The sequence below is a fragment of the Jatropha curcas genome, chromosome 3 (assembly GCF_041381405.1).
Source record: "Jatropha curcas cultivar XTBG-Jc1 chromosome 3, XTBG_Jcur_1.0, whole genome shotgun sequence".
NCBI classification, from domain to species: Eukaryota; Viridiplantae; Streptophyta; class Magnoliopsida; order Malpighiales; family Euphorbiaceae; genus Jatropha; species Jatropha curcas.
The window spans coordinates 701,504-716,946 of record NC_143153.1 but is presented as its reverse complement, the minus strand read 5'-3'; the positions used below and the strand labels follow the sequence as shown (position 1 = coordinate 716,946).

The window sequence follows — 15,443 nt, the reverse complement described above, 5'->3', positions numbered from 1 at the left end:
TGATTGAAGTGCAGCAGTTGAACGATGATTGGAAGAGAAGGGTCAAGGGTAGATGTAGAGTAAAGAGTAGAGTCTTAGCTACATCAGCATTTACTGGACAACCACCGAAATATCTGCCCAATGCAATAATTTTTCAAATGAGGAAGCAAATATTCAATTTTATGTTAAAAGCGAACCTCAGAGTTTAATTTTCAAAATAAATAAATTTTCTTGAGGAAAAAAAGGATAAATAGTTGAAAGTTGAAGCATTTATATATTTATGAACGATCTCGATCTCTGCTGCCAAAAAAGTATCAAACATTAATATATGTAAGATCTGTTTTTTTTTTTTCTTTTATTTGTCACATAAGGATTTGTGAAAGCATTTATATACCATGTTCAAAATAGTAGTATAATAAAATAGAATCACAAAACATAAATATGACATCAATCCTAAATTTAATTTTTTGAATTTTTTATGATCTATGTTTGCTTAATGAACAAACTTTCTACTTCCTTAAAAAAAAAAAAAACACACCTTAATTTTTATCTTTTTGTATATTTTATTATCTGTTTATTTAACAGTTAAAATTCAAGATAAACAATTAGAGATTAAAATTTAGCTAGAAAATGAAAAAACAAAATAATAAATCTATAATTTCGAGTGAATTTCAAATTTTATAAACCATTATTGTTATTTTTTGGTTTGAGTATCAAGAAAAATGAGATTCGATCTTGGATTTATTATCAAATCGTATATACACTTATTATTATTGTTAAAATTTAAACTATAATTATTTATTTTTTATATTCCTTAATATTCACAATTTATTTTCATTATAATAAATTTTCTCCTTTGAGAAAGTCTAACGCACTAAATGCTTCGCTTCTTCTATGCATGTGGTCTCCATACTCGACCATCCTTCCTGCTGGCTGTAATAGAATTGACGAATTGTTGGCTTAGAGATCGGACCCCACTCCTCCACCTTATAACGGAAGCCGTTCGGTTAGGAGGAAAAGAACACACACCAAACAAAATGCATGACGAAATCAGGTTAGTCTTCTTCCCGTTATCCGTTACATCTAGGAAAGCACCTTTTCTTTTATATATACATATATACACATAGTTTTTGATATATGTGAATTATTGAAAATCATGCATCAAATTATATTTTTAATAAATATCTTTTTTTTTAAATAATTATAAAAGTAAAATTTTATTTAATTCCATCCATCTATTTTAATTTTAGTTTTAAAATTTTGAAATCAATGCACTTATAAATTCAAAGTTTGCACAAATATGTATTCAATTAATATAAATTTAGTTTTAAAGATTCACGTTCATGCTAGGATTCAATGAACTCACGTGTACGCAAAATTAATGACATAATATTTTGATTAATATAATAGTATTTCTAATTATACGTTGAAAATAAAAAATGTATATATTTTATGAAATATTTTTTTTATTGATTTAGTATATAAGAACACTCGCAAGTCATATCATTTAGGTAAAGTACCAATAATCACCGCTTTAGATTTTTAAGCCTTAAATAACATTAAAATTGAAATTCAATTCAAAATATAATTTATTTATGATAATTTAATTATTTGTTATCGGAAATACTTTTTATCGGAAAGAGAGAACACTAAAGTGGAATTGATGGAGCACTTCATAATAAAAATTTTCTTGCAATAATTAGTTGTCTTAAAAAAAAAACAAAAGAGGGGACACTAAACGTATGAAATTTGTCCTTTCTATTTTCAAGACAAACTAAAAGGCATTTACACTATTCCATATTTTCGCACACACACAAAATATGTAATCAGATCGCAACCGTTCAAATCCATGCAAAGCAAAACCAAAAAATAGTAAATGGGTATATCACAGCCGTCAATTAAACACACAGAACAAGATCATCACGACTCTGCCACGTGGTTAGTTTAAAGACGCGTGTTTCTCTACTCATTAAACTCCCAAACTGTACTGCGAAACCGACAACTACCTCAGCCATGCCTATACAGACTGGAGACTTTGCTAGTAATAACTCTTTAAGTGCATCCCAACTACCTCAATAGACCACCATTTAAAACCCAAAAGCCTAAAACTCGATCACAACCATTAATTTCAAAGATTGTGGTCCCATCAATAAAATAAACGGCCAAGATTCCAAATTCTAATAACAAAGTTACGAAAACAAACCAATTATTATATAGAGAAGCTTTGGTTTCTCTCTTGCAGTATTGTTTCTGGTACTTAAGAACAAAAAAAGAGAGGAAAATAGGGATCAAAAGCAAGAAATTAGTATGGAGAGCTTGAAGATTGCGATAATGGTGATGTTTTTGTTAAGTAGTGTGAATGGGGCAAATTTAGCAGAAGATTGTAGTGCAGATTTGCAGAAGGTGACGCCATGCTTGAACTACGCGACAGGGAAAGCGAATACGCCGACAAAAGATTGTTGTGGTTCAGTGAAAGAATTGAAAGAGAGTGATCCAAAGTGTTTGTGTTTTATGATTCAACAGACTCATAACGGTAGTGCACAAATCAAGAGTTTGGGTATACAGGAGACTAAGTTGCTTCAGCTTCCTTCTGCTTGTCAGCTCCAAAATGCCAGTATTAGCTTCTGCCCTAGTGAGTCCTCTCTCTTCTCTTTTCTTTTCTCTTTTCTTTCTCAAGTTAGAATATTCAGTCTTTTTGACATTTTTTTTTGTAATTTCAAATTTTAATGCACGAACGATAGGTCCCTCACCAAAATTCAAAATTTAGAGTGCTATTAATATTTCTTCTTACATATAGGAGTAAATGCGTTTAGCGTTTTTCATCTAATACATACTGTGTTTACTGCAAATCAAACTGATCTAATGTCTTTTAATCGCAATCCAGTCCGAAAGGATTGGCCTCTCTCATCTAACCTTAGACGGAAGCGGGTCCGAAAGGATTGGTCTCTCTCATCTAACCCTTAAATTTTATCTTAATCGATAAAAAAAAAAAAAAAATCTAATGTTATCTTAATTGATCTTATGTTAGTCAAATCAAACTGGAAAATTGACTACTAATGCTGCATGTGATCGTCATCATTAATTTGGTGGTTGCTATTTATGTCGTTTAGTATTCCCCCTCTGCCCAGAAATATCACAAATATAAGACGTCGTTTTAGAAATATAAGTTGAAGAGTAGTGTTTATGTTGATAAATATAAATGGTTTTGAAAATATTATCGAATAATTGATGAACTTTTTAAATTTTATCTTTATACATATTACATACAAGAATTATTAATTATTAATGATACAAAATAAACGATAATTTAATTAAATTATAAAATTTTTATTATAATGTATGAAAATTAATTGCATTCTTATTTTTTAAATCTGCATGCAAAAACCTTAAATAAATTACATTTATAGCAAGTGAAAGAATTGATAATTGATGGTTGAAGTGGCACCACAATTGAATTCAACGAAACTGGTAAATCAAAGAATTAAGAAGCGGTGGTTGAAACAGTAACACGACTAAATTAAAGAATTCATAAGCGGCGGTTGAGGTGGTAACACAATTGAATTCAGGAACCTAACTCAACATGAGGTTAGTTACTATCAATTAATGATTTAATAAAGTAGCGTTCAACAAATATTAAAAAAGTCAGTCAAATGTGAATGGTTGGTTTTTCTATGTCTGATTCTTACAGAAGATGCGAAAGATGAGGCTGAGGTTTGACGTTTGAATCCTATAGAACTCACAATATTACTCCGGTCCATCGGACCTCTAGCTATAAAAAACAAAAAATAATAATAATAATAAAGGTTTTGATGTGTGTGTATTGAATGCACAGAGCTTCTTGGCCTATCTCCTAGCTCCCCAGATGCTGCAATTTTCACAAATGCTACTGCATCATCATCATCAACTCCAACTTCTTCAACTGGAACATCGACACCGGAGAAATCTGATGACTCCAGTGGAACCAACCATGGATCCGGTCCTTTGGCGATTGCTGCGGCCATTTTTATCTACTCTTTCTCTACCGTATCTACTTCTATCTTCTAACTTCTAGGCTTGAAGTTGAAGGTGAAAGCCACCAAATGAGAAAGGCTGAAATGTGGTGAAGCTTGGTTTTTCCTTTTCTTATTGTTGTTTTCTTAATTTTCAAAGTACTTTTCTGTGCTTTTATTATTGTATTATTAACTTTTCCATGACATGGTTTGTGGTTTAGGCTATTTTCTTTAAAGCTTTCCATGCATGCCTTTCATTTCAGTTTTTGTTGCTGGCTATCCTAGTACGTGTAATGCCAAGGTGAAAGGGATGGATCTATACCAGTATAAACATGACAGGATAAACGTAACTAGTTGTTATTAGGCCAATCTAAACTTGAGATTTAAATAATAGTATTACGCCAATCTCAAGCAATTATCCTTGTAGTCCTCTAAACTTTACCGGAAAATCATTATGATTCTATATTTTCACATTTCAATAATAATTATATCCTCGCCAAAATGAAATATGAAAGTGTAGAGTCATGATTAAATCCCTGTAAAAATATTTCGTTTTTGCGATAGACATGTTTATTACTGAAATTTGAAGTGTATGGTTATAATTGAATCCTCGCAAAGTTTAGAAGGCTACAAGGATAATCGGCCAAACTTTAGGGTCAAATTTATGCATTAAGCTTTTAAATAATTCAACTAACACATGAACCACGACACAATCCCTACATTAATCACAAATATGGGTTCAACAAAATAATCAATGGAAGTAAAGCACAAACACGAATATCATATGTAACTTTGCCAACATCTTCAATCTTATGAAACAATCCACATATAATCTCCATGTAGATTCAAATGTAAATAAAATCAAATAAATAGAACCGGAGAATGAAAAGAGCCACCATCAAGTTTAAACTTTCTGCGGTCGAGACATCTAAAAGAAATTTCCTACCTATCCGATTAGTTGAATAAGCTATCTGTCAGCTTCTGTTTTCGTGTTGGACTCCCATGGCCCCGTGAGGCAGATGTGACATAGACAACTTTGTTTCGGTCTCCTTCAGAGAAACAGCTTCAGCAAAGCTCTTAGACATGTTCTGTATGAAAGCATTAGAAATTGAAACAGGAGTTTGTTCATTATCTCCAATCACTGGACTAGACACTAGAGTTGCTTGTTGATGCTGCCTTGACTTCCTTGCTTGCATTGCTTTCTGCCTCTCTTCATAAAAATGGAAGTCGTCTAGGATGGATGAATGGCTTTCATAATTTTTAAATATCTTTAACATCTCAACACCGTGTTCGAGTTCCACCTGTGACATTTGGCAAACGGCATAAATATCATCCATGAGAAATATAATAAAGCAACTGACTGTACATGAAACTGATCTAACAACTACTACAGTAATAACAATTACAATAACAGAAGACTATTGCAGAATCAGGCCTTGGTTTCAAGGAACAAAGAACACAAGATCTTCCATACAGGCACCGTTAATATTCTGCAAGCATACATCATATGACACAGACAATCAGTAAAGTGCATGCAGGAAAACCATCCACAATCGATAAATTTGTCCCAGAGGACACAAATTTTTGCATGAGTAGTGAAAATTAGGCATGGACTAAATTTTCATTCATTCAGAATAACAATGAGATATCAGCAGGAAAGAACATTAAGTGCCAAAGGGATGGCTTTGTAAGGCTTGCAAGGCTCATGCGGAAAAATAGCAAGGAATCTTACAAAGCTGTAGAAAGCCATCCGTTGAAAAAAAAAAAAAAAAAAAAAAAAAAAAAAAAAAAAAAAACAGAATTTTGCTGGTAGTGCTAGTTATTGTAGTTAACTACAGCTGAACAAGAAATGTATGACAGAGCAGAAAATGAAAGTTGGTAGTGTCAAAGTCCTTGGCCCGGCTTGACACATCTAGCAATTAATTTCCGAGCAGGTCCAATATAACCACCGCAGCCAACTGAAAGCAAAACTGTAAAAAGCAAGTGATCCTATTGCAAATGAAATTGAAGTTGCAAATGGCAAGGCAAATGACCATCATTCAATGAAAAATAATAACACTGGGAGAATTTTATGAAACCCAACTGAATCCATACCTCTTGTGTATCTCTACTGTTAGTGACTGGCTTGTTATCATTATTTTCAAGCACAATATGACGAAACTGGTTGTTAGGTACATCTTTAATAATGTGCCACTTGACAGGAAACTGTCCAGACCACTTATCCTGCTGCCAATAATCCACACTTTTGTCGAAGTCCACAGGCCCAACCATCTCAGCCACTCCACAAAACTGGGCACTTGCATTCACCTGTATATATAATTATGCAATGTGAAAACAAAGACCATCGCAGTAGTTTCAATATTATCTTTGTGGATTTTTCATTATACTTCAATGAAATAAACTTTGCTTTTTATCTGAGATGTTCAATGAAAGAAACTTAACCAATGACTAATGTAAGTATCCATTAATAGCTAGCCACATAACATAAATTTTGACGAGTATAATAATGGCAACAGCAAAATAAAGAAAGAAAGAGAACCACACCTCTGGAATATTTTTGCTTGCATGGAGCAATTACAAACAAGATATAAACACATCAATTGATGAAAGAAAAACTAAGTAGAAAGATGCATTAAAGTTGCTGCACACAATGTGTTGAGGCATTTTTACATTCTTTAAGGCCACCAATCAACTAGGTAAAGTAAAAACCAAGATATGTGCTCTAAGAAAGCATGTAGCTGTTGAGTTGGCAAAGTGATCATATCCACTAGAATATGATAATCACTAGGAGATTGAGCGAATTACCGAAAATAATAGAAAGACAGGACATGCCCCATGCTTCTCAATTGCCTCATGATAAGCAGCATCTAATTTTTTATTTCCATTTGGAGTGCTTGCCCAAACACTATACTTTATGCTCTTATGAACATTATCTTCACTGTAAGATTTTATAACAAAGAACTTTGCGTCCTTGTAGTCAGTGACAAAATCTAGGCGATTGTAGGACTCATTACAAATGTCAGAAACTGCATTCCTATGATTATCAGTCACTGAACCATTCGCTGCTGCTGGACCTCTCGGCTTGAATGCCCTAGGTCCTCTATTTCGCTCACTTAATGTATCAAGTGCAATATTACAATTGCATGAGAAGTCATTGCACCTTCCCCCCTGTTTTGCTTCATGAAGTGTGGGCCAGCTCTGCCCACTCATTCCAAACATAGATGAGGAAACAACATCATAGCCAGAGTTCCGATTATTTTGACCTTGAGGATAGCTTTTATAGGTGGAGCCCAAACGAGATCCAAACCCATAAAATGATTCTTTTTTTGGGGAATCCTGAGCAAAATTTCATTGTTAGATGATACACTAAAACTTGAAAAATTCACAGGCCTCACAAAACTGAAAGGAGTCTAGCTTCCATTTAATAAAAGAAATAAATAACATGAGTGAATCCTGTTCATGTAATAGAACTAACCATTCCAAAATGGTTCACAGACAAACCTAGTGAACCAATTGGTTTTGGACCAGCTGTTGATGACGACAAATGCGCAAAAGAACCCTTCCCAATTCCAGGTTTTGACCAATCTGACCACAACCCACTATTTTCAAAGCCATCATATCCTTGTTGTAAAAATTTAAAGCCTCCAGATTCTCCTGAAAAGTTGCTTCCTCTGCCAAAGGATCCCAGTGAAGGCAGATAACCTGGTTGAGGCTCAAATCTGTTGCCATCACCTTGGGGATTAATGTTAACTGGCAGCTTAGCAAGAGATACTGAGGTTTGTGAAGAAATATTTGGAATGTTTGGTGAAATGAGTTGCTGGTAGTAAGGTGGCTCTGAATTTGGCAACTCTCGGACATTAAGTAGTTGGCCATGACAATTTACAGGCTGAGGTGGTGTCGCAAATGAGGGATATGGCCTTTGCGGCATTTGGGGAGTGTATCCACCATAACCATGAAATGGAAGTGATGACGAATCAGTGTAGACACCCTTATATAAGATGAAAAGAAAACAAATAAATAAGAGAACTTTAAAATACTCAGAGATGGGAACATAATAGGTAGTGGAAAGTGAAGGCAAAGAAATATTCTCAGTTTCTTACATAAGAACTACTTTCCAAGCCTTCAGCATTAACATCCGGAAGACATGTGTCCCATGTACCAACCATATTCCCATTACCTGAGTTACAACAAAGTGAAAGATAAGGAAAACTTCAAACTGGTGCCCCCTGGTTATCCCAAACCATCTCAGGAAATATCATCCCTACAGCTCGATCAATGAGCCACTCCTAATTCAACATACTTCAGCCATAGTAACACAGACTCAGAATCTAAGCATCCATAAAAGTGTTTTCAGCCATACATTCAACTGAAATACGTATTGACGTTTAAAGCAATAGGGATTGAACATTGAATATACATGCAAATGAATGAAAAACTCAGTCAAAAAGAGAAAACAGACAATGAAAAGGAATAATTTACTATTTTCAAAATTTCTCAGTTGTTGTACCTGAAACAAATATTCCAGTTTAAAAACAAGATATCTCACAGGCTTAAAATTCCACTTGAAATAAAGCAAGTTTTGGTGAGACAAAACTCATATCCACGGAAATGTCAAGAGCGAACTTCTGAAGTTCTTCGTTAAAACATCATGAGCACAAATGTCAACTTAAATGAGCAAAAGTCCATCATATTCATCTAATCTGAAGTAGAAATACAAACTCATCATCTCAAGTTTACATTTTGAATCCATCAAAATAGAAAAGTATCCATTACATATCTAACAGAAAACAAGAACACGGTATTATTTCTTCTATATTCTATTGAAAAATAAAAGAAACTAACCTGCATGATAGATTGACTGTGTCTGAGAGGGACAAGCATTGTGTGAGGCATCAACCCTTAGAGAACCAATAGCAATAGCAGCCCGAGAAGAATCAACCACATTTCCCTCTATTGCCAGAGAAGGCTAACAATAAATTTCAAAAGACTTGTCAACAAACCAGATATCACATAAACAAAGAAAAATGAAATTATACATGGAACTACTACTAACTACCTGATCCTTCGACATGTTAAGACCAAAAATTTCTTGTATTGATAATAAAAATGGCTAAAAGCTCCAGCCTCCTGCAAATACCTATAATTCACCATTTCAACAAATAAAATGAATTGTAGGCTCATTAAATGAAAATCAACATAATTTATAAATCAAGCCTTACTATGTACAGCAGATGATGATCTGAAAAAATTTACCACATTAAGCATAAAAATTAACGCAAAAAATAGCTTCACAACACTCTGTTATATAAACATGTGCAACCAAAAAAACAACCCAGAAAGATTTTCTTAAATAAACGTAGATTGCATTACAAATTGAACATTATACCTACAACGATTCAGGAAAAAAAAAAAAATTTTCAGGATCCTTTTACATCTCCTCCTGATCATGAATATTATGATAACTAAAATTTTCTCACCACTAATCAAGTAATCCAAACAAAGGGAAAAAGAAAACCTTATGATCGTTTAAGTTTCCTCCAAACTTACGCAAACCGAACAGAATTAAGAAGAAATAATTAAATAACAAACAGCATACAAAATCTCTCGTCATTTTTCTTTTTAATTTTGTTAATCGTGTTTAAATAACGGAAAAACATTGATAATCGGCTTTTTGCATACCAGTGAAGAAGGTTAAGCGATCACGAGTTGAGTGTCGTTATAGGAACGAGTAAAGACGATAATAGAGAGAGAAAAGCTTAAAAAAGAATTTCGGTTTCGTGTATTTTTGTGGATTACAGTTTAGTGTTTGACAAGTGAAGGTATAAGGAGGCGTGGTTTTAGGGTGTGGAGTCGATAGAAATTAGAAGAAGCAGAAAACTGTGCTGTGCTGGTCGCGTTTTGAGGCAAGAAAAAGAGAAGCATTGGGAGTGATGAGTAGCGCTACGGCAGATGCAAACATAACTGCAACTTCACATTTCGCTGCCCAGTTGGCTCAACCTTACTTGTCCACCTGCTCGCTCGCCGATGTAGCGATGTTAGTACAATTTATAAATGAATTTGTCTACTTTATCCTTAATAGAAAAAACTTTTTTTGTTTTATTAATTTCAAATGAATATTTAACATTTTAAAATATAATTCTTTAGAAAATATTAATTTTAACTATGGTTCTTAATTCAATTAAAATATTTTTTTAATATTGTAATTATAAATTTAGTCTTGATATTTCTTATTGAATTAAAATAAATGTATTAAAATAAAATTCTTAATTGATAATAGATTTACTTTACCACGTGCATTGTTGGAAGAAATTATTCAATTAATTCTTGATGGCAAAACATTTTTAATTTTTTTTATCTTGTAATATTTTGTTAAATAATATTATAGGATAAATTTTAGAAAAAAAAAATTTATAATTAAACATCATGTATTATTATATGACAATTTTAATTAAACTATTTATAATGAGTTATATCCAGTATTTTTAAATGAAATGTGAAATTAATTTTAAATACACATTTATAATTAACGAACAAATAATTATGTGCAACGTACATATATTTTAGAATTAAATATTTTCTTTCATTCAACATATAGGAGAGAAATCAACAAAACAAACCATGTGATTCATTATAAATCATAATAAAATTATATAAAAAATATAAAATTATTTGCAACTATAAATGATGAACACAACCTTAACAATTATTATTTAATAGAATCTTAATCTAACTACTTATTTATAACATAAATTTACTGCTTTTATTCTGTACATCTATAGTGGAAAACTTGACAAGTTAATGGATGCAATTTAGTTATGTGCCTTTCAAAATAAAGTTAAAGACATTACGTAACTTTATTTTTGGAATTCATGCGAAAAATTGTGAGACACTTTAAATTTTGCAAAACCGATAATATTTTTAAAATTGTAAATTTTTTAACATTGTAGACCTTTTCGAACTAATAATTATAGTTTTTATTTTTAAATAGTATAAATAAAATATTTATTTGATGTATAAGTACTGTAATTTTTTAAAAAATAGTTTTTCAATTTTCAATTATTCAATAAGTATTTAATTAATATAATTTTACAGGTTAAAATATTTAGTAGACAAATTTTGTAAGTTTAAGTTGAAGAATTTAATTGATGCCATTTTATAAATTGAAGTGTTTTTTTTGAAATAAAAGTTAATTGTACCACAAAATTATACTAAAAAAAATTTATAATGAAATCATATATGAAAAACAAGAAGTTTTCACGATAAAAATATTTTAGTATTCTTTATATAACTTTTCAGTCTAGCCTAGCGGTAAGTGCATATCGACGTGTGATTAAATCTCCCATATTAAAATGTAAAAAAAATACTACCAACTCACCGTACCATTTTCACTTCACTATTTTTACTTTAATTTTAAAAAATACTATTAACTGCCAACTATATGTTGTTTGGTTATATAAAAAAAGTACTATTAACTTAATATACCATTTTCACCTTATTACCTACCTTTTAGTTTTAAATTACCCTTCTGTCGCCCCATCCAAACAAAGCCTTAGGCATAAAAAATTGAACGTTTATTCTATAAAATAAATATATCATTAAATCACCTCTCGATTTGGAGCCTTATTTTTTCCTTCTCAGCCCATTGCTGCGTTCGATAAAGGGGGGGAGAATACAGTTCAGGTCCCCAATCTAAAAGCAGAGATCCATTACTTTCCTCTCAATCTCGCTAAGACCATGTCTCAGGTACATCTATCTCAATCCTCTGATTATTGATTAGTTCTTTCTCGATCGATGATTCTTTTTTAATCGAGATTTTCTATGTAGAACCCTAGAATGTTTGATTATTTCCTTTATTTGTTGCTTTATAGAAATTACGTTCGACGAAACAAAAATTAATACGGTGTTGTTGTTCCACTGTTACTTAAATTGCCATGATTTTCATTTTTGACGCGCAAATTGGGCAATATTTTTAGGTTTATGTATTTTGGATCTGCTCTTTTTTTTTTTTTTTTTTTTTAAGTGCATTTACGTTACATAAATTATTTTTATTGTAATCACTGAATCACTGTGTTTCCTTTTGTACGCAGGTCGACAACAGAAATTCCTCTGCAGCCAAGCGGGCTAGAACTGACGGTATGCTTACTATTTGCTTTGTTAGAGCTTTTTTCCCCCTAGCTTAATTCAAATAGGTCTGATGCTCTGGATGTGGTTTAAAACTTAAGTTATTATTTGGAAGCATGGGGTCTGAATTACTTGGATTTTGTAATGTCAATGGTGGGGGAGAGAGAGAGGTAGCTTGGCAATCGGACCAAACTAAGAACAAATATTGACTAATTGGCTATAGCTACAATGGTGGGATTGACTATGTTTGTCAAAAATTTTTTTTGTCATTTGTAGGTAGTCGCAGGGAAGACGATTGGACGTGTCCAAGTTGTGGCAATGTAAACTTTTCATTTAGGACAACTTGTAATATGCGCAATTGCACCCAACCCAGGCCAGCTGATCATAATTCTGTAAGTTACTCTTTGAAGTAATAGCTGTGTTAGAAATAAAGAAAGAATGCGATGAAAGGGATGTTGGTGTTTGTCTCTATAACTCGAAGCATAGAGTATATTTCTTATTTTCTTACTTCTTCTTTTGTTTTATTTTAATTTTTATTAGGGTTGGATGTAATCCTACGGATCCATCAGTATTTACTTGCTATCAGAATTAGCATGAGATTCAAGTGGATCCTTTAGTTTTAGTAAACACACGTGATAGAATTGACCTAGTTTCTGTAGCAGGCAGTTAGATATCTGGTTCCAATTTTGATTGTTGCTGTGCTGGTTTTTTCTGATCATTGATTTTGATGGGATTTTTTTCAGATTCTTCTGTTTCTATTGTTGTGTTGTACCGTTTTATCCTAGCTTTACGTTTATTAATTGATAACCATACAGGTTATATTGATGAATTTAATGTCTTTTATATTTGTTAATGGACTTATTTTACTTATTCTACAATTTTTTAAGAAGGTCTGGGTTATTGTTTTTGGATCTTAAATCTATATTTGTTTCTTTCCCTTCCAGAAATCTGCTATGAAGCCAGTGCAACCCCCACAGAATTACTCATCGTCAGCTACTTATGTAGGTTCTGGTGCACCTTCATCAATGTATATGGGTGTGCCACCATATGGATCATCCATTTTCAATGGGTCTTCTATTCCTCCATACGATGTTCCATTTTCTGGGGGTTCAGCTTACCATTATAATTACAGCAGCCGCCTTAATGCAGGCAGTCCTTATAGGCCATTGCATATGCCTGGACCACCTCCTTATTCTGGTGGATCTATGATGGGAAATGGTACATTCCTGGTTCATAAATATTTTCTCTATTTGTTAGTTTTGGGTTTTGGTTATATTTTATACCTAACATTTTTTTTTTGACCCATAAATTGTATTTTGCATTATTATTTCATTGGTAAAGGTATTTTATTTTGTTTTACATATTCTAATAATTGTCTTGTTAACTGTATGTCACAGATGGCCTCATCTTAAATGCAGCTTTGTTTTTGTATTCATATAATATGAACACTTTAGATTCCATTGATTGATGGCTTCCTTCTTTTCTGATCAGGTGGGATGTATGGCATGCCCCCCTTGATGGACCGATATGGATTGGGCATGCCTATGGGCCCTGCTGCTATGGTAGGTTAAACAATTTTTCCACCATTAGCAATCTGAACTTAGATAACAAAGATAGGTTAATATAGTTCTTTTGATGTAATACTTTAACTTGTATAGAAAGTGACTTTTAAGGTTGAAAAACATTATTCTGAAAAGTGCTTTTTAGATTCTACTGAGAAAAGCACTTTGAAATTGTTGTTGAGCTGTTTTAGGATTTTACAACTAATGCATCTCAAATTTGCCTTAATGCCTTGAATTTGTATATTTAATATGGTGATTTTCTCATCAGCTACTCGCCAAGATTTCAACATCCTTCAATAATTTAGATGTGATGTTGAATTCACAAGTGCACTTTTTTCTTTCTTTCTAGGGACCAAGACCAGGTTTCTTTCCAGATGATAAATCTCTGAAAAAGAGTGCAGGTTTGTCATTTCAGTATGCTGTGGATGATTAGTAACATTGGCACTTTTGCGTGGTCTAAATTCAATTTTTTCTTCTTATCGTGCAAATGTAGATGCAACGCGCGATAATGACTGGACATGCCCAAAATGTGGGAATATCAACTTTTCTTTCAGAACTGTTTGTAACATGAGGAAGTGCAATACACCGAAGCCAGGATCTCAGGTTTGTTTTTCTTTTTACTCTTAAGATACTGGAATCAGTTTGTTCAAATCTCGTTTGTTCTAGTTATCATTGTCCTATAATTGGGCTTTCTTGCTGTCATTAATTTTTTGGAGCCAAAGCTTTGAAATTTATTGTGCTCATTGGGTACCATAACCATTGTTTGTTTAGATTGTTGTTTAGATTAATATGGTAAATTTGCCTGCTCCTGACAACTTTCTCTTGTTATTGCAGGCTGCAAAGTCAGAGAAAAGTTCCAGTAAGTTCTCTACCTTTGTAAATATGTTGGGCTTCATAATTTGAATTTGGTTCTTATGTACTTGTTGATTTTCAGAACAAAAAATGCCTGATGGAAGCTGGAAGTGTGAGAAATGTAACAATATAAACTATCCATTCAGGACCAAGTGCAATAGACAGAATTGTGGAGCTGAGAAACCTAATGAGTCAAAGAAGTCCCCTTCACCGGTGGCAGAGGAGAATGATCAGGTTTGTTATGTGATTCATCTTCGTTGTATTTTGGCATGTTGCTTGATACCTCTGTCTTCATTAATTACTTTTGTACACTTCACAAACTCAATAAGCATTATTAAGAAGGATGTTTCTAATATGGCAAACCCTTTTCCCCTTCTTTTTCTTTCTTACCCCTTGCTCTGTATTTCATCTTTGTTATTCTGTAGATCTATGTGTGTTGTTAATTGTCAATTATATTTACACTTTGCAACAATTGATTTGCAATTGTCTACTGTTCCAGTGAGTACTAGGACATTTTTGAGGTTTGAGAAGGTCCAGAGTTGTCGTCCAGCATTGCTCAATATGGGTGTCTGAAAGTCAGTCGTGTCATCCTCATGTTGCAGCGGTTGTCAAGTTACCTTCTCATGATGTCTGTCAAATTGTTGTATTACTTGCAATGATGTTAACGGTCTTTATGAATCCTTGATGCATTATGTCTCTGCCAGCTTGATCTGGCAAAGATTTACAGGTTGGTTCTGGTTTCTCTTAGTTAGGCTTTTGTAATTTTTGGTATCAACTCATCTAATATAGTGGGTATGCTACCGTGAACTTAGAATACCGAAGGCAGTGTTTTATCTTGTTCATTTGAATTGTTTTGCCTGTGCCATTCAGTATCATCATTTAGATAGATGCTTCTGCTAGAAGCGAATGGGCTACCAAATTCAAAACTTGATTAGGTCAG

At 32.8% G+C, this 15,443-nt stretch overlaps 3 protein-coding genes across 8 annotated transcripts; 2 read left to right on the top strand and 1 right to left on the bottom strand.

Moving 5' to 3' along the window:
* The first annotated feature begins 2,090 nt into the window (after positions 1-2,090).
* LTPG1 (glycosylphosphatidylinositol-anchored lipid protein transfer 1) lies at positions 2,091-4,204 on the top strand. Its single transcript, XM_012230298.3, has 2 exons — positions 2,091-2,611; positions 3,812-4,204. The coding sequence occupies exons 1-2, from the start codon at positions 2,287-2,289 to the stop codon at positions 4,021-4,023; spliced, it is 537 nt and encodes a 178-aa protein (XP_012085688.1). The 5' UTR covers positions 2,091-2,286; the 3' UTR covers positions 4,024-4,204.
* A 455-nt stretch (positions 4,205-4,659) lies between these two features.
* On the bottom strand, positions 4,660-9,993 carry LOC105644820 (hypothetical protein). Of its 6 annotated transcripts, none has more exons than XM_012230299.4 (8): positions 9,648-9,993; positions 9,022-9,105; positions 8,811-8,934; positions 8,069-8,145; positions 7,444-7,956; positions 6,774-7,304; positions 6,063-6,275; positions 4,660-5,269 (listed from the first exon to the last, which is right to left on the bottom strand). In XM_012230299.4, exons 2-8 carry the CDS (start codon positions 9,037-9,039, stop codon positions 4,943-4,945), a joined length of 1,803 nt encoding a protein of 600 aa, XP_012085689.1. In that variant the 5' UTR covers positions 9,040-9,105; positions 9,648-9,993; the 3' UTR covers positions 4,660-4,942. The 6 variants fall into 6 exon arrangements, with proteins under 6 accessions (XP_012085689.1, XP_012085690.1, XP_020539090.1 ...); XM_012230300.4 differs by having other exon boundaries at positions 9,025-9,105; XM_020683431.3 differs by having other exon boundaries at positions 9,022-9,095.
* A 1,574-nt stretch (positions 9,994-11,567) lies between these two features.
* Positions 11,568-14,979, top strand: LOC105644821 (Ran BP2/NZF zinc finger-like superfamily protein). Its single transcript, XM_012230304.4, is given in 10 exon segments — positions 11,568-11,711; positions 12,056-12,101; positions 12,366-12,481; positions 13,034-13,307; positions 13,581-13,651; positions 14,001-14,052; positions 14,145-14,254; positions 14,486-14,510; positions 14,586-14,954; positions 14,957-14,979. Coding segments are annotated over 10 exon segments (1,095 nt in total). The 5' UTR covers positions 11,568-11,702.
* The last annotated feature ends 464 nt before the right edge of the window (positions 14,980-15,443 follow it).

Bases quoted from the DNA above. Each gene is read 5' to 3' on its own strand.
- LOC105644820 (XM_012230299.4), bottom strand. The intron at 7,957-8,068 runs GTAAGAAACTGA...ATCTTATATAAG, and splicing joins GCTTGGAAAGTAGTTCTTAT to GGTGTCTACACTGATTCGTC. The intron at 6,276-6,773 runs GTAATTCGCTCA...TTATATATACAG, and splicing joins CTGTCTTTCTATTATTTTCG to GTGAATGCAAGTGCCCAGTT.
- LTPG1 (XM_012230298.3), top strand. From the start codon at position 2,287: ATGGAGAGCTTGAAGATTGCGATAATGGTGATGTTTTTGTTAAGTAGT. The intron at 2,612-3,811 runs GTGAGTCCTCTC...TTGAATGCACAG, and splicing joins CAGTATTAGCTTCTGCCCTA to AGCTTCTTGGCCTATCTCCT.